The sequence below is a fragment of the Xiphophorus couchianus genome, chromosome 2 (genome assembly GCF_001444195.1).
Source record: "Xiphophorus couchianus chromosome 2, X_couchianus-1.0, whole genome shotgun sequence".
Lineage (NCBI taxonomy): Eukaryota > Metazoa > Chordata > Actinopteri > Cyprinodontiformes > Poeciliidae > Xiphophorus > Xiphophorus couchianus.
The window spans coordinates 16,031,049-16,049,370 of NC_040229.1; the positions used below are offsets into that span (position 1 = coordinate 16,031,049).

Here is an 18,322-nt window from a genome sequence, read left to right on the forward strand (position 1 = left end):
GCTTGAAAATCTGTGGAAACAGTGGTAGCAATCATCCACATGGAAACAAGCACAAAGAGGAATGATTGAAAGTGAACAAAGTGCCAGTTTGGTTTGGCTGAGGGCCATGTTGGTGTGGCAGGAGCCGAAGAAAAGAGAAGGTAGTAACGGAGGAGAGCAGTGGAGGAAAAGCAGGGGGTGGTCTGTGGACTGAAATGGGAGGCAGTATTTCTCAGAGGGAAAAGTCCCTCAGAATGGGAGAGGAACTCTTAGTACACAGCTGCCCTGGAGGGAGAAAGAGATCTTAAGACAGTCTCGAGGAAGATGAAGGAATATTTTAGCCCTTCTGACTGATTTAAACTACCCACATTTGCAGCTACTTTACTCCCATAGGCTTTCCCCCACCTACACCACACAGTGGCAGGTGGCCTCAGATCTGCAGATGTGGTAGAAACCATCTTACCTGACTGACAGAGGTTTGGACCCTCCCCTATTACTTGAGCAGGCAACGGAGTTAAGAGCTGAAGCTTCACTTTGCAGAGAGACTGCACGCCAGGCACGAGGCTCCCTACTCCTCCCCTCTACCACTCTGTCTTTTACTGGGCTCTTGTCCAGAGAATGACTGGCCCCAGCGGACCTGAGAGGAGGATCACACGCTGAAGACACAGAACAGCAGCTCTTACTCTGCAGACTGGGATTTTACAAATCAGCAGCTCAAACACCTATATGGGATTCAGAGACTGGCTTGTAATTTTTCCACTTTTTTTTTTCTTCATCAGATCATAAACAGTGGAGCAAACGCTGCACTTGCTGACAGCTAAAAAAAACAAAACAAAAAAAAAAAACAGACGGACTGACATATGGACAGAGAGCAGTGAGCACTGCGGCGTGAATGTAGCAACTGGACTTCTCTTCTCTCTGGTTGCTAAGACCAAACAAGGATAATAGCCAAAGCACTATCCTTTCCACCAAAGGTAGTGGGTGGATGCAGCTTTCAGCAGGCTGCTATAGGGGAGAGCAGTCACTGCATAGAGGCTGCCTGTAAAGCTGATCGACACAGAGGTGATTCTGAGAAAATGCTCTGCTACCTTCAACTACATTCTTCTTGAATACTGAGGACTATCTGCTGTGTTTAGTGGAAATATATACAAATACTTGTGGAGTTTCAACATTTTTTGGACTTTGCTGCTCATGCTGAGTGGACACATAGCTTTTTAACCTAATGCCTATAAAATGCTTATCTTAGACATCATGGCAGGATGGATAAGGTCTGTAAATCTGTCACTGATGCTGCTGTGTCTTATTCTGCTGGGAATGGCTCACACTAAGCACAGCATATACCCAAGGATACGACTCTCCCACAAAGGTAAAAATGCACATACTCTGTGTGTTTATGTTTTATGTTCACCTTGAGCATTACATATATGTGTGGTCTAAATTTAATACCCGTACTGCTAAAAAATTATAGATTAACAGAGTCTTAAGTGAAAGTCATTAGAATTTATATTGCAGTCCCCTCAGAATGCAAACTGAGAGTGAGGTGGGTGTAATAGCATTATTTTAAATATACCCGTTACTGATTAATTCTGAATTCACATTTTAAATGACACAGGTTGATAAAAAGAAAGTTTTTTATGACTAAAAAATTTTATTTTCTAGGTTAGAAATAGTAACTTTAAGGCTGTCCCTCAGACAGGGGTAGCATTGAAATTTAAGGTGGAAAAAATATTTAATTTTTCAGTTGCACCTCAAGTATTGCTGCACATCGCTGCTGATGACAGACTTTAAAGTTGGTATTTGATTAGATTCTAATGTACAAAACTAAAAGATTCTTTCATATCTTCTTTTAAGGAACTATTATTCTTTCACCATTTCTCATTTAAAATGTGATATATGCACACACACCCACATCTACATATATACATGACTTTTGCTTTTGCGTTTTATTTTAGTTTTTTTTACACACAACTGATGCTTCCGTGGCCTCCTTACAGTTTGTTTTGGTCTCTCAGCTATGGTGGCTGACAATCCACAATGTGGCTTTCTCTCATGCCATCCTGGCGGAGTGACAGAATATATTTCTTTTTCTTTTTGAAATTGGAATATGTCTGTGAGTAAGAGACAAGTGTCTGTGTGCTTGTGGGTGTTTATTTGTGTATGGGAGTGGGTGATTTGGATGTGCATGCACTGGTATGCGGACTGATTGCTGTGTATCTCTTTGACAATAATGAGGGTTTTAATCTTTGTAGATAAAAACTCTTGAGTAAACACTGTATTTTTCTAAGTTTCCTTTGATCTCTACAGCAACAGGAGGCGATAATTCCACATAAGCCTGTTAGTCATGGTTGGAAATAGGTGTGGAATTTGGATGGTCTGTAACTCATACATATGCACTCGGTGAATTTAATGTGAGTCGACGAGCCTCGTCTATCAATGGGGAGTTGTGTAGACGATGTAATACAATGTATTGCAGAATTCTTTTCAACATCACCAGCGCAATTATGAAAGTAACTAAGGAATTTATATATATATATATATATATATATATATATATAAATATATATATATATATATATACAAATTCTTCTATACTTAGTGCATCAACAATATTAATCACACGACAGCCTGCATGCTTAGTCAGTATTGCCACATAAATATCAGGTGTGGTTATAACTTTCATCTATGATCTTTTTTTTTTACCTTCCTGAGGGCAGCTCTGCCATGATGATTGACATCCCTGACTCTCCAATACATGTTCTGGCTAGCTCAGAACACCAGGGAAAAAAGCAGTTGGATCCTATCATTATGGAATGATAAACATCTAAGTCCTAATACATGCCTTATGGGCTCCGCCAGTTATATTTCCACACATCCGTCGGTTCACCCAGACTCTTGCAAACAGACGTGGTTAAACACACCGGCACAAGCAAAATTGTGTGAATTCTTTGCGCAAAGCAGGTTTGGATGCAGTTCGGCCCAGATGAAGAGAAATATGGTTCTAAGTATTCATTCATAGGCTTGTGAACTATTACCATAATATCTGGTACCAAAAGCAATGGGGGAAAAAATCTCACCTTTGAATGACAGCATTGTTAATTTTGTCAGTGCTGATATATTTTTAACCTTCTCATCAGGAGGGCCAACTATAGATTGGGATCAATAGTACGGTCAATAAAATGACGTCAGCCATTTCAGTGTCTAAAACGACCGCACTGTGCAATGTTTATCTGTCTTTATTGCTGCACATGATGTAATAGTAACATTGCATATTTTTATTGTCTTTTTTATCTATTTACCATGTTTTGTGTCGATGTCTGAACTGGTTAATATTATTTTTGTGTGCCTTTTAAATCATTTCTACCTTGGCCACTACTTTATTTTCTTACACTCCTTTGTAACTCTGGGCTGTTATGTTAATCACACAGAGTGTTGAGTTACAAACTTTGAAACCACAATGTCTTCACAAAGAATTGACCTGAAGCTCTGGCTGCCCAACATCCAAAGACTTTAAACACATGTCCAAGATGTTAATACATCTTGGACATTTAGCCAAGACTTCTTAAATAATGGGTTAGTACACTTTGAAATGCCCCTGCAGGGATATATGTTCACAGTCCAGCAGAGATAAAGAGACACTGTTTGCTTTGTATTATTTTCATGCTTTTGAACAGAACTCCATATGATTTGAATTTGCATCATTCAGGTTTCTTGGCAGCTTATTTGAGATCGCCAGGCTATAGGAGTGAAATAAGATCTTGTTTTAGAACAGCCATCAATTTTGCTGATAATGAAGCTGTGGCACAACTCAGCATGTGTCTGAGTATCAGCAGGCTGCAGGGTGGTGTTCAGGCTCAGATTTAATTTGCTGCCTCTACAGCCATGCTATAATGTTACTACCTAAGCTACTAAAAGTGAGACGAAGGTTTTGATAGTTACAAAGGCCTAAACCTTAAATGAAAAACATTTCATAGTTTAATATTGAGAGTAATTGACTTAAAAAGTGCCCTATGCTTAGTAGAGAACATCTTCATAACACATTTGTTTTGTTTATTTACTCAGAATGCTGGTCATTTTGCACATGAAATTTACATGTATTGACACCCAAAGAATTTTAGTATTTGCCTTTATTCTAACCATAGTCACAGGATTGCTTAGAGTTATTTCATTTTGATCAAGCTAGGTTTCACTGGAATACATTCTCATATTATAATAACTTTGAATAAAAATACCAGAGCATCAATGTTCTAAACACTCAAATTGAAAACAAAAACATGGCATCCTTTTACAACCCAGACTTGTCACCAAATTTTCTAACTGCAGTTTTAAAACAGCTCATCAGTCTTGCACAGCAACATGTTCGGCAAAGCAAGTGCTGTATTACTCTGTACTTGAAACAATACTTAAAAAAAACTCAGATTACTCTGACATGTTCTTTGGTATCCTATTCAGAGGACGTGAGGTTTAAAATGTTACTGACCCATACCTAGTCATGGGTCATATTTAGTCATTTCATCTGTCAATTTGACCAAAACAAGATCAGAAACAAGGCTGATGGATACAGAAAGAAACACAGTTTCTATAAAAATAATATGAATATCAAATACATAGTGTTGAAGTGCTGTAGAAGTAGATAGAGATGAAATGGATACATGGGACAATGAAAGCAAGAGTATGAATTGGCAAATGGGTGAATTGACTCACAGCCATTTGTTTACTCTGTTAATTAATTAATTAGTTTTATTTACCTCGTTGGTAATATTTTGCACATATACAGAATATTTTCTCTATACATGATGATTATATTTTTCATGTAGTATTCTTTTCAGTAATAGATCCCAGATAAAAAGCTTTTGAAATTATGAAACAGTGTAGATATGGACAATCCACCAAACCTAGCTGTTTAATGACTGCATTTTAAACTAACATCAACATTTAATAAATAATAATCTCACAAATGTCTAAAACATAAGCATTATGTAATATATATGCTCATATATCTATTTAGACTTTCATTTACTTCTAATAATTTTTTGAATGCTTGAGGCCAGAGCTTATATGTACTTTTTGCATTTGCATGTGTAACTGATACATACTTAATCTAAAATCAACAAATAATGGTCCAGACACAAAAATGTATCTAATCATGTTGGTAGAAACACTGAATGCCAAAGCAGTGGTTGGGAGGTTTTTGTTCTCAGCATTTCTGATAAAACTATGAGTTAGAGAAAAAAAACTCCAAGGTACATAAACACAGGGATTACTCGGTGGCAATTACAGGTGTTTGAAGCCTCTTTTTGAACTGTAATTTTAGACCTCCCTCTCCTGAGAACAGAAAGCTGTCACTATATATTTTTTACAACCCCCCAGACCTTGGAGCTGTAGGTAATTTGGGGAAAACCAGTATGCATGGAGAAAAATTAGGGTGGGAATTTTTATTACTCATTTCTTCTAATGTGGCAGGTGAGGAGTCCAATTAACTTTATTTCATTCATGAAAAGAGGCCTATGTTAAATCCACATCACCTTGAATAATGTCTAAAACAAAGTCGTTGTGCAGACATTTAAACCAAGCATGTGGAAAATGGAAGATAAGCTAAAGTTCAGATAAATACCAACTATTAAGCTAGAGAGAACAAAAGTAATAATTGTGTACCTTCTCCTCTATCTTCCCAGCTCAGCTTTGTGCCCTATTCATTTTATGTGTGTATATCTCAGCATCACCTTCTCCCTCTGTGTTATGTTTTTGCTCTACAGTTTGATAATGAGATGTCCAGAGGGGCAAGCACCTGGTGAATGCCTAATACATTTTCTGACCTTTTCTCTATGCAGGGAAGAGGAAAAAAGAGTAAAGTTTTTCCCATAATAAAGTAATGAGGGGGATATTCAGGTCTTCAAAGAGAAAGTTGAATTATCTACATTTGAAAAAGCATTAAAATTGATAAAGGACCATCAGGTAGAAGTTGTTTATTGTTGGAGTGATACATCAATGGCAGGCATTATGCCTAATGTCTATATTATTGTCAAATTTGTCGTCGCTTACAATAGCTAAATCTCACCAACAGCCACATCACATCAGATCCATGTAATAAAAATGCGGGAGAAGTTACCCAAACGCCTAAAATATCATTTCATTACCTACAGCAGACCCTGGCTATGATTGATGTGAAATATCAAACTGCACATTCAAAAACAGACTACAAAAGTTTGACTTTCATTGGTACCATGCAAGGAGTACATCAGTGCTCTCTATAAAAAAACACAAGAACCACATTGAAGTTTGTCAGAGAGAATGCAGACACCCAAATTTCTTTGCAGAAATTAGTCTTAAAGTCAAATGCTGGGACACCAGAACAAACAGAATGTTTGGCCAAAGACATTCCAAGAAAATAACCTCGAGCAAATTGCAAAGCATGGAGGCGGAAAAGTCATGGTTTGTTGCAGCAGCACCAGGTCCCCACACTATCATTAATCCTACTATATATCACAGGGTGCTTAGGGAAAATGGAAAACATCTGTAATAAAAAAAATCACAACTGAAGCAGAATTAAACCCAGTAATATGATAGTTAAAAAATTTAGTCCAATGATGTTTGGCAACAAACTTGGAGAGTCCTGGCATTGGAACATTGGAAGGCCTCCTCATCATTACCCTAATCATGAGGTCCTCCCAAAGATTTATATGTGCAACCTAAATGCCAATGTTGTGAATTATTTTGCTTGCAGCTGAAATGAAATCACACACAGGACACAAACAACCATGGACCAGGAGGTGAACTTAGCTAATAACTCAAATACAAGCAATGACTGTATCAGTCTAACTGATGACTTAAGAATTTATAATTAGTGGAGGAATTATTCTAAGTAAAATATGAGACAGTATCTCGCGTGAAAGCACGTTAAAAATACACTCCTCACATTATGTGTATGATAATTGCAATGTTTCCTAAAATTGAAAACTGATGTCTTGGTTTCTAACAACTGTAACAACTCAGAGAAAAACAATCTTTACCATTTCTCCCGTCCTCCATATGGCTTTCATTTTCCAATGTGACATCATCTCCCTTTTACACAAAAAATGTAAAAATAAAGGGCATAACATTTAGTCACAACACCCAGCTACACCCTCATGAGCTTCATGGTTTCAATCTGATCTCTGCGGCACAAGGCAAGGTCTGCTTGTCCATGTTTGTACCTTCAAACACTTCATCACCTCACTCAATCTCTTTGTGGCCTTGCATGAGTCAACACACCCAATAGGTAACCATATTTGAAAGCACATTTAGCTGGAAGTCTGAGAGCACTTAATCCAAGTTTTATTTCTGGCATCAATTATGTACTAACCACTCCCAAAAGGTGGAATTAAAATAGAAAATCTAACGGGCTTTAAAGGTATCTGTGGAATGATAATCACGAAGGGCGGTACGGTGGTTTAGGTGGTTATAACCGTCCCTTGATGAGTTCTACAGTTTGAATGACAATTCTTAATGTCTTTTCGCAAGGAATTTGTATATTCTTGTTGTATCTGCTTGGGCTCACCTTTAAGGCTAAAAACACAAAGGTGAAGTTCTGAAAAAAACAAAAAGGGTTTTGAGGTTTAATAAATCACAACCTCCACTGTGTGTTTTAGGCTACACTTAGATGCTGCTAGAGAGCCTATATCCATTCATATTTAATACTCCCCAATTGTTGCAAATGCTGTTTTGCAACATGGGTAAAGAAGAGATCAAAATGTTTATTTTAATTTTACTTAGGCAAATCTACTCTAGCATCTGTCATTGCTCTGCAGACAGCTGTTGAAAATCCCTGTCTTGAGGCAGTCCCTTTTCTCTGATTTCCTTTTGACATGGGATAAGAGTGAGGCCATGTGTCTCCCTGGATCAGAGGTTGATGGAAAAAAAAATGCCAGCCGCCCCTTCTTGGCTTTTCAACTTATGACACAGGAGCCTTAGCTGGCTGCAGATGGTACATATGACAGAAAATAGACAAAGAGGAAAGGGAGAAATTGGAAATACCCTCTTTTTCTTATTCACTATGATCAGTGGCTGCCTGTTTTAATGACAGAGGAGAAACTTTCAAAATACTGCTCTGAATCATCTGTGAGTCTGACTGTGTAATCAAGAGATCTACCTGTTGCATTTTAGTAACATTGATTACCTATAATTACTATAATAGGCACATCTTCCGTTTCACTTTCTTACAGAGGGAACAACTATTCTTTTTGTTATTTTTTTTCTGTCTTTGACTCTTAGAGCGACAAAACAAATCTGCTACTACTCATTTTCATGACAAAAACATGCATATGGAAAATAAGATGCGACTCCTGTTGTATTTACTTCAGTACTTTAAATACTCATCTGATTGAATCGTTTGAATTGATGGAAGCAAATTAAAACTTCAGAGAATAAAGAGATGATTGTTTCAGAGCAAAGTTAAGAGCGGTGTCCTTGAAACAAGTTCAGCTCAAGTCAAAGAGGAACCAGAAAATAGAGACATCTGTGTGTGAGAGAAACAGAGAGCTGTTCTCTGTGTGTGTGCATGCGTGGGGGTGCGTGTGTGTGTGGATTTGATAATTACAGGAAGCATGTCTGAGCCTTGGCAAAACACAACTGCCACATCCCTTCTGTCTATACCTCCTAACCACCCAAGACCTAAAGCAACTCAAACAAACAGTCGCAGTCTCTAACTTAGAAATTTTATTAGCAACAAAATATACACAGTCACCTCCTCCTCTCTGGACACCTAATCCCATTCTAAACAAATAAACGTCTGCACTGACTGAAGTGTAGTTGCTTTGCATGATCTACAGAATTAGAATAAACATTCTCTCCATCTATACCACAGATCATGTGTCACTGAAAATATACAGATCCAAGAAAAACAAATCACGCAATTACTCCTTTTAAACCTGCCCTGCAGGAAACTAACCTCACTTTTTTAGGAAGTTGCTGAATTTTACTTTTGTCATGCATTTATATGCATGACAAAAGTAATGCATGTACTGTATGTAGCTGACAGTGTTTTGTTTGCTTTAAAATGATTTTCTAAGACATTGCATGAATCCCCCAAGTTGTGGAACCAACCCAAATTGAAGCAACTACAGGTAACCTGAGCAAAGGCCAATGTGCTTTAATATTTCTGTGGTCTCACAGGAACTTATAACACACACCAGAGTCCCCATTTTTCTTTTATGAGGGAACTGAGTCCAGCCCCATCATGTGGAAATGAAAGTCTTTTAGACCAATTCAATCCAGAGGAAGGGCACACCTCTGGTGGTTTAAGGCTTAGTTTATATCCATCACCCACGACCTTTCAGAAGCTTAAAAAAATAGGGAGGACCAGTTTGCCAAATCCAGTCATGGAAAGAAAATGGGGAGTAGGTGTATGGCTGTGACAAAAGTACATTAAAATGTCTTCTTGATATGTTCTGATGAGTGCATGTGTGTTTATTTAATGACATACCCCCAATGTGCAACTGCTTCCATTTCAAAGTGGGAGTGGCAGTAGATTTAAACTAATGACTGAAAAAGAGACTGGTGCAGTTTCCTGACAGATAAAAAAGCTTTCTCACAGTTAAAAGGACCACAAAACGAGAGCAGAGTAAATCAAATATACAACATCTTCCCATAACGATGTCCTGCTGTTACAATGTCCTTTCTGACAGAGTCTTAGACATCAACCCTTCAAGAATTTATTGAGGCTTTTAATGTTTGCTTTGAACTTAGTATGCTTTAACATATAATGGCGAACACATAGCTAAATTCAAAATTAGGAGACATTTGTGCAACATTCAAAGATAAAACTTAAACATAAAGATGTCAAAGTCTCACTCTCACATGGTTAGAAATAAAAAAATCTAGGTATAATGTGCAAGCATCTGTCTATCTATCTATTGAAATACAGTGGTCATACAGACAGATTTAAATGAAAATGTTTTATTCTTTAATTGCAAATGGATTATATTTTGACTTGCCCAGGACATCCATTGTTCCTCTTTTTGAGCTAACAAGCATAATTTTTCAAATGAAACACTGATGCTGGTTTAGCATACCTGAAACCATTTTCCCAAGAAAGTATTATGAATCCCTTAATATTTAAAGTTCTGTATTAATATAATTAGAAAACTTATCTGAAAAATGTTTTTGGCATACACTAATTTGATTAAACTTCAGCTTAAAAGTGCTAATATATGAAATTGGAAAATAATGAAAACTTAATAATTAAAAAAGATCATGTCAGTTTTCATGCAAATTTACATTTTTAAAAGGGAGTACTGCAATGTCAACAGTGTTACTTAGTTATTCATTAAAAGATTAATTCATTAATTCATTCATCCGTCCATTCACTGTCTCTACCAACTTATACTTGCAAGGTCACAGGGCGGAGGGCTGGTGTCTATCCACAGTGGTCATTTAGACCCTGGACAGGGTGCCAGTCCACCACAATGGAACACTGAGGGACACAGTGTAACTATCCATGCACACACACACACACACGCCCCCACGCACACCCCTGTGTGTGGAAAGTTAGAGAGACCAATTATTCTAACAATCATGCTTCTAACCTGTGGAAGGAAGCTGGAGTACATGGAAATAACCCACATATGCACAAGGAAAACATGCAAACTCCCTGAAGAAAGACCACAGGCCAGGAATCAAACTCTGGACTTTATTGCTGGCATTCAACAGTGCTACCAACTGTGGCACTGTGCAAACCTTTAGTGTTGTCAATTTAACAAATGTTTTCTATTTCTGATTAGCTCAACCCCCTAAATATTGTACTTAAACACTTGCACCATCAACTTCAACAAAACAGTGTTCCAGCATCTTCCCATAAGGTCTGGTCAAGACAATATTGCGTTTTAAATGGCACATATATTCAGGACAGATCCTGTTCCATGTTGATTTAAAACTGGTGATGCTAGATAGTGTCTCATTTGTTGGGTCTTCAGTTTGTGGTCCTTAATTATACTGTGAATGTTTGATGACAGTTTCAACAAGTAACCTTTCTGTAAGCAAAATTAAATAACACTATATGCTGAGATAAAATGCACAACTTGATGTAATAACTATAAACTTGTTTTAGAAATCTGTAATCCATAAGGATTGAGTGTTGTTTATTGGCATTAAAAATGATCTGTGCTTGTTTCTCAGAACATTTACCCTCATATACAATTGATAAAGTAACACTGCATGAATGTCCATGCAGAGCTTTGGCAGATGAACAGGACCTGGATCTTCCAGGGACGTGGAGTGCCTCTTCAGCCCCAGACCATGCTGTTGGATGAGAGCCACCAAAGGCTTTATGTTGGTGCCAAGAATGCTTTGTTCTCCCTCAACTTGGATAGAGTGAATGCTCACTACAGACAGGTGGGCTGGGCTTCTTCTGTTTGTTAGGTTTCAAGATGTTAAGTTGATAAACCGAAACTGGTCATACATATGTGTGAGAAAGAATTCTCAGATTTGTGTTTAGAATTAACATTATTACTATACATGACTTACATTTTGAAGGATGTAATGTAGATAGTTATGTATATTTCATGCCTATCAAATATGGAGAAAAAAAATCTACTTTTCTACAAAGTAAGTATATTGCTATAGAACTTTGTTCACAACACAACACGTCTAGTGGAAATATGTGGACACTGTGCTTTTCTTTCAGATTAACTGGGCGAGTACTGAATTTCAGATAGAGGAGTGTATGATGAAGGGAAGGGAAAAGGTAAGGAATGTTGTGGTAACGTTTTGAAAAACATTTACCATAGCAAAATGTCTACTTGACAAAACAGTTTCTTGATGGTTCACCATCAAGGCCTCAGTCTTCTACACGGCTGTCACAGGTTCAAGTCCCGGCCCTTTGACCTTTACGACATGCTTTCCCTCTCTCACACAATCCATTTTCCTGTTGATACAGCGTCAAATAAAGGCCACAAGAGCCAAAAGAAGAATATGCATTCTGATGATGCTCATTTGTGAGATTAAAAGTATATTTTTAAAAATGACAACCTTTATCCAGCTATTTGTCATTATAAGACTACATTTCTGCATCAAGATGTTTTTTATTGGTCTGATGTAATATTATAATTTTAAATGTCATGTACTGCATGTGACCTGTGTGTAGTTAGGCTACATAATGTGTTTCACTTAATTGTAAAGGTCTTGACATAAATAGATTTTTCAATAACATTCTAATTTATTGAACGGACCTATCTGTTCAATATATGGCACTGATTATGCACTACAAAATATTTTGCCCATTTTATGTTCACATTATCACAACCCACACCTCATCCACGAAACAATGTTTACTATACAATTCATGTCTCTATCTCAACAGCCTGAATGTGCAAACTACATTAAAGTTCTGCAAAAGTACAACCAGACTCATTTGCTGGTCTGTGGAACAGGAGCCTTTAATCCCATCTGTGCCTTGGTCAAAGTGGGACACAAAGGGCAGGTGAGTGATGAAATGGACAAAAAGGCTGACTATTTTATTGAAAATAGTCGTATGTCATTAATTTTGTTTCTTGAACCCTAGCTGGAAAGTTCTGATTATGTTTCAGTCTGGAGCTTTTAAAACACTTAACACACCTTGGACTCCTGAGCTATTAAACAGTGCACATACAGTATTCCTTTACTAGTTCATGTATCCAGATGCTTTGCACAAAGGATGTGATGTGGAGATGGAAAAAACACTGAGTAAGGGAAAGAAAAAAAACAACTTTTTAAATAGATATATTGGTATTTGGCACAGATCCCTTGTTCATATTTTTAAAGGCTGCCATCCCAACTGTACAAGTAAACAAGGAGATCAGCCCAGGTGCTGCTTTCTGCAGAAAAGAAATTTCAGACTAGAAAAGATGAATTTATGTTTACTTTAGCATGTGAATAGCACTTGCTTGTCTTTCATGGAAAGTGATGTGCAACCAAAACTGACTGCATACATCAGCGCCAGCATGTATGGACAGAGTATGACACATATTTCCCACATGTAAAAAACTAGACAGATTAGGTTTGTGTCTGCAGTGTTTAGTCAGGGGAGAGGGAAAAAAGCTTTCCACCCTGCACACTAACACTTGTACAATAGGTCAACTAAACAACACTTAGCCATCATTCAGCTCAGGAATGTTCACTGCTCAGCATAACTGCATCGATATGGCTGATTAATGGGAGTATTGGAAACCCCTCAACTTGACTACTCTTCACAAATCTTAAATGTGGCATATGATATTACATTTAGGTCACAGTAGGCATTAGCTCTGAGATGAATCATATTTATGTTACGATAAATTACAACATGACATACTGCTATTGATCAGGTCAGACACTGGCTGATGAGTAGTACGTTAACACCTCAGACATTCTAATTAAATAAAAGTTTTATTTTAAAACAATCTAAGCACAAAACAACACAGAGGTTCATCTGTGTGGCAATTTTAGCTTTACTTTTAAGAGATCATGCTCCATGATGGATGAGTTTAGGAAACTAACTTGTGTTGCCTCCATATAGGCAAAGCACTGTTGAGCTCTGTGACCACTCACAAATCAAGACAGAATGTGGCATTACAACATTGAAATGCCAGTAACTGTCAAGATTTTTGAGGTGGCCCACAGTGTGAGTTGTGGCTCTCCATGGAGCTCATTTTGTGCATGTGTGTGCACACTTCAGCTGCCTGCAGAGCAGATGAGTGTGAATTCCACATCAATGAAAAGGCAGAGTGAAGCTGGATATGCACTTCTATGTGAAAGTTGTCCATTCGGTCATCCATCACTTTATTCCTCATCTGCCTCTTCTCCTTCTCCATCCATCACTTTATGATCCCTCCTTTAATTCTTCCCATTCTTTTATTCCCCACATCCTCTTCAGGGATTGGTCTCACTTATGCTGGAGGCTCTACTGCTTAGAGCGGGGCTGTGACATTTATGTTTGTGAAAATTTTCATGGAAATGATTAAATTCATATTTTTTGTGTTTTGCCCTCAGGAAACTATGTTTGCTGTGGAAGAGGAGAGTGTTACGAGTGGGAAGGGACGCTGTCCATTTGACCCCAACAGTTCTTGCATGTCAACACTTCACAGTAAGAATTTAATTATTTCACTTCTAATTTCACCATCAACTGAGCTAAAAGTACAGCTTTTTAATTTCAGTCCACTTTCTAGTAAGAACTATTTGCCTTCTTTACAGTAAATACTGCCACCTTGTGGTTAACATCTTATCAGTACTTCCTCTTTTTAGAAAATGTTTACATTCTTTCTCTCTTTTCTACATTAATTAGGAGGAGAACTCTACATTGGCCTGTATACTGACTACTGGGAGAATGATGGTGCTTTGTGTCGACTTAACCATCACACTTACACACGCACCGAAAGAAACGACAGGCAGCAGCTCAACGGTTGGTTTCACAGTAGTTCATATCAGTGAAGGGAATGGAAAATAGCTCATCGTTTCTTCTTTTTTAAAAAACAAATAATCTGAAAAGTGTAGTGTTCGTATGTTTCCACTCCTCCAGAGTAAATTTTTAAAATTACATTTTGCTTCAACTGTAGTTGTAGTTTGTCTGCATCACCTAAGCACATTGTTGTTCTTTGGAAGTTGAACCTCTGTACCAGTCTTAAGTTTTTATCAGTTTTTAACTATTTTTTTTCAAGAATTGATGAGTATTTATCAAAATTCACATTACAATTAACTCCAACAAGTTTTACTGTGTCTGTTGAAGAAAAGCATCCCGGCAGCATGACGCTGCCATTGCCATATTTTATGGTGAGGACTGAGCAAATTTAGTTTTGCTCATCATACATTTTGCCTGTATGATGAAATGAATAATTTAACTAGATTTTAATTTGGAATGTCAAGGTAACATGGGATGAATACAAATGCACATCAGAATTATAAATTTGAAACTTTTCTCTATTCACACTGCTTTTTGTTGGTCTGTCACAAACGTCTAATAAAATACATTGGAATTTGTGGTTGTGATGTAGCAAAATGTGGAAAAGTTCAACAGGTATTTATACTTGTGCAAAAAGTGTGTAAAAGAAAAACAAGAAAACATAGGGGTGTTTTCTCCTATGTTTTTTTATGCAGTGAGAACTCAAAAGTTCTCACTGCATCACTGAGAACTTTTTTCATTCTGCTTTTTCAATAAAACATTCTTTCTCCAGAGCCCAAGTTTGTGGGGTCAGCAGTTATCCCTGACAACGATGACAGAGATGATAATAAAGTTTATTTCTTCTTCACTGAGCGGGAGACTGATGGAGAAGGAGTGAACAGGGGAATCCTTACCCACATTGGGCGTGTGTGCGCGGTGAGAATGCCTATGACATAGAAACGTATTTGAGCATAATTCAGTCAACTCTGACACGTAAAATTACAATGTGAATCTCTCAGAATGACCAAGGAGGACAGCGAATGCTGGTAAATAGATGGAGCTCTTTCCTGAAAACTCGCCTCATCTGTTCTGTGCCTGGACCAAATGGCATTGATACACACTTTGATAATCTTGGTAAGAATACAGCAATATGCCTTACCTTCCATCAGAAATGGAAGATAAGGAAAACATCAAACTCACTTTTGTCTGTTTTCTTTTAGAGGATGTGTTTGTGCTCACAAAGAAAGATGAAAAAAACCCAGAAATATTTGGCCTCTTTAGCACAACAAGGTGAGTAGTGGATGCCTTCAGAATTGCACATACATTCTGCATCAAATAACTCATAAAACCTTCTTCTACAGTGCCGTGTTTAAGGGCTATGCTGTGTGTATGTATCATATGGAAGACATAAGAGCAGCCTTCAATGGACCATTTGCATACCGAGAGAAACTTGAGCATCACTGGACACCATATGAAGGCAGAGTCCCGTATCCTCGACCTGGATCTGTGAGCCTTGAATCTTTTATACTAGATATTTAATGGATGTAATTACCAGATTCACTCTCAACGCTCTCCATTTCACCCAGTTTGTGTTCACAATAAATGTCTTGTCAAGGGAACAATGTTGAAAGAATGTTACCCAGGATTTCTAAATGTCCAACTGTTGTAGCTACGTCAGCAGTTCACACAAGGATAGTCTGAATCTGACTAATAAATTTCTTTTTTCTTCATGCACTGCCAAGTGCTGACACAGTAATTAGTCTTCCTTTGTCTGCTGTTAAATCTCCCCTACTCTCTTTATTTCTGTCAAACCATCTCACTAACAGTGTGCCAGTAAAGTGAATGGTGGAGGTTTCTCCAATTCAAAGGAGTTTCCCGATGAGGTTTTGCGGTTTGTGCGCTCTCATCCTGTGATGTATCGTCCCGTCCTTCCACATCACCACAGACCTATTCTCCTGCAGTCAGAGCCAGGCAGAAGAAAGCTGACCCAGATTGCAGTAGACAAAGTCCAAGCACAGGATGGACACTACCATGTTCTCTACATTGGCACTGGTAAAGCACACTGGATTAGATACATATTTAAATACAAAAGATTTTTTTGATTTGAACAAACTGCCAGCACAATGTAACTACAGCATTTACATTACATTGTCTATAAAACATGGAAAGAAGCAAGAATACAATTTAAGATTAACTGTTTTCTGTTGTTAGATGACTCTGTGGTTTTGAAAGTTATCACCATCTACAACAAAGACACAGACACAGTAGAGGAGGTGCTGCTGGAGGAGCTGCAAATTTTCAAGGTAGTTCATATTTCATATAAAAACCTTTTCAAACTAAATTTATATAAACTGGTCGTTGCTGTGGTATTTGCCTGACTTATTGAAATAGGAGGCATAAGTCTTACTTCAGGGGCACATTGTCCTGAATAATGCAAAAGGAGATTTTCTATTTTGCTTGCCACAAGAACTAGAATAAGAATATAGCTATGCAGTGATGAAAAGTATATACAAATTAGCTACTATTTCTAGACAAGTTCAGCTATCAAATACACTCCTGAGGCATGTGAAGTCTGCAAGATAGAACAGGCTGTACATTGAAAGGAAACTTAGTAGTTTGATCGTTGGCCTCTCTAACAAGGAAGTTTTACATGGGAGGTTCCCCTTAGCAAAAAAAAAGAAGAAATTATGTCATTGCATGCATGATGGAGGAAAAAAAATCATAATAGGTAAATGTGTGGTGTGTAAATGCACACACAGCACACACTTCACAAGTAAAATTTAAATTCAGGACAATTACTATTCTAGTTAATCATGCTGTGTTGTGGCATAAAGCAAGGGGGTGTGTGTGAGTGTGTTTGACAGTTCTTAAATCTTCCTCTTGGCTCTGATTGGAGCTCAATATTTTTCACAGATTTTCTGTCTTATATTATAACTTTTTTGGTCAGAAACTTGAAATAGGTCACTAACAAATGCTAAGGGACTTATGAGAGCTTACCAGGAGTTCTAAGCTTGAGATAAGTATGAGATTTTCTGGCCAAAAAGAACTTTGCTGTTGTTCTTACCACCTCCAGTATGAGGACACATTCAACTGTCATTGTGAAGTACGGACAGGTTCTAACCTTTCCAATAAGTACAGCAGTCCTGTAATAACCTCCAAGGTTTGTTAGAGAACATTAGTAAACAATTAGCGACATGAACAGTAAAAAACACATCACAAGTCAAGGATAAGTGGGTGTGTTTAAACAATCAGGACCTATATAAAAAGTTTCTAATCCTACTGATCACTTAAAGAGCTATAGACATACATTAGACACAAATTCACCCAATAGCACTTATTCATACACATAGATAAGCAGGTCACAAAAATTAAGCATCTTGTTTATTAGGACAGATGGCAAGAGAGGAAGTTGGAAACACAGCCACATCAAGTTTGAAGCAGAGTAAGATTTTAAAATAATATTTCAAGCTTTTGCACTGTCTCATCCATCTTCTGTAGAAGAACAACAATCAGCTGGCTATTCACTATCAGTTAGACCAGACATATCTGGTACTCTTAATGCATCTTTGTTCTATGTTATTGCATAAAAATTGCAACACAAGACAAAATGGCAGCATGGGTGGTCTCCTTCATGCTATTCCCGCTTGTACTTTGTGTGGTTTTCTGCATTTGTACTTCACACTTGACAAACTATGTCAGCAGGGACTCTGTCCTCCACTCCTGCCTCTACACCTGGCGAATGTTTACTTGCTGGCAAATAAAACCAACAAGTCGCTGTTTTTCAGACTTCTGTGGATTTACTGTCCTCTGCTTCATTGTCCTTGTGGCTTTAGAACTGCACAAACCTAACTAATAAACTTTCAAAATGCAGACAGCATATCGATTGTCCCACAAAGGATGAAAACACACTGGACCACTGCTAAAGAGCACATAAAGAAATATGTGGTCCCACATGTAGTTTTAGGATCCCCCGGTCTCTCT

At 37.7% G+C, this 18,322-nt stretch overlaps 1 protein-coding gene across 1 annotated transcript in view; it reads left to right on the forward strand.

Annotated features, from left to right (window-relative positions):
- The first annotated feature begins 252 nt into the window (after positions 1-252).
- The window catches only part of sema3e (sema domain, immunoglobulin domain (Ig), short basic domain, secreted, (semaphorin) 3E), a 31,878-nt gene continuing 13,808 nt past the window's right edge, over positions 253-18,322 (forward strand). Inside the window, exons 1-12 of the mRNA XM_028037064.1 lie at positions 253-1,345; positions 11,183-11,343; positions 11,636-11,695; positions 12,311-12,430; positions 13,957-14,050; positions 14,249-14,365; positions 15,135-15,277; positions 15,361-15,475; positions 15,562-15,631; positions 15,703-15,847; positions 16,168-16,393; positions 16,553-16,644. Of these exons, the coding sequence (XP_027892865.1) occupies positions 1,213-1,345; positions 11,183-11,343; positions 11,636-11,695; positions 12,311-12,430; positions 13,957-14,050; positions 14,249-14,365; positions 15,135-15,277; positions 15,361-15,475; positions 15,562-15,631; positions 15,703-15,847; positions 16,168-16,393; positions 16,553-16,644 (1,476 nt within the window). The 5' untranslated portion in view covers positions 253-1,212. The remainder of the gene's footprint in view (positions 1,346-11,182; positions 11,344-11,635; positions 11,696-12,310; positions 12,431-13,956; positions 14,051-14,248; positions 14,366-15,134; positions 15,278-15,360; positions 15,476-15,561; positions 15,632-15,702; positions 15,848-16,167; positions 16,394-16,552; positions 16,645-18,322) is intronic.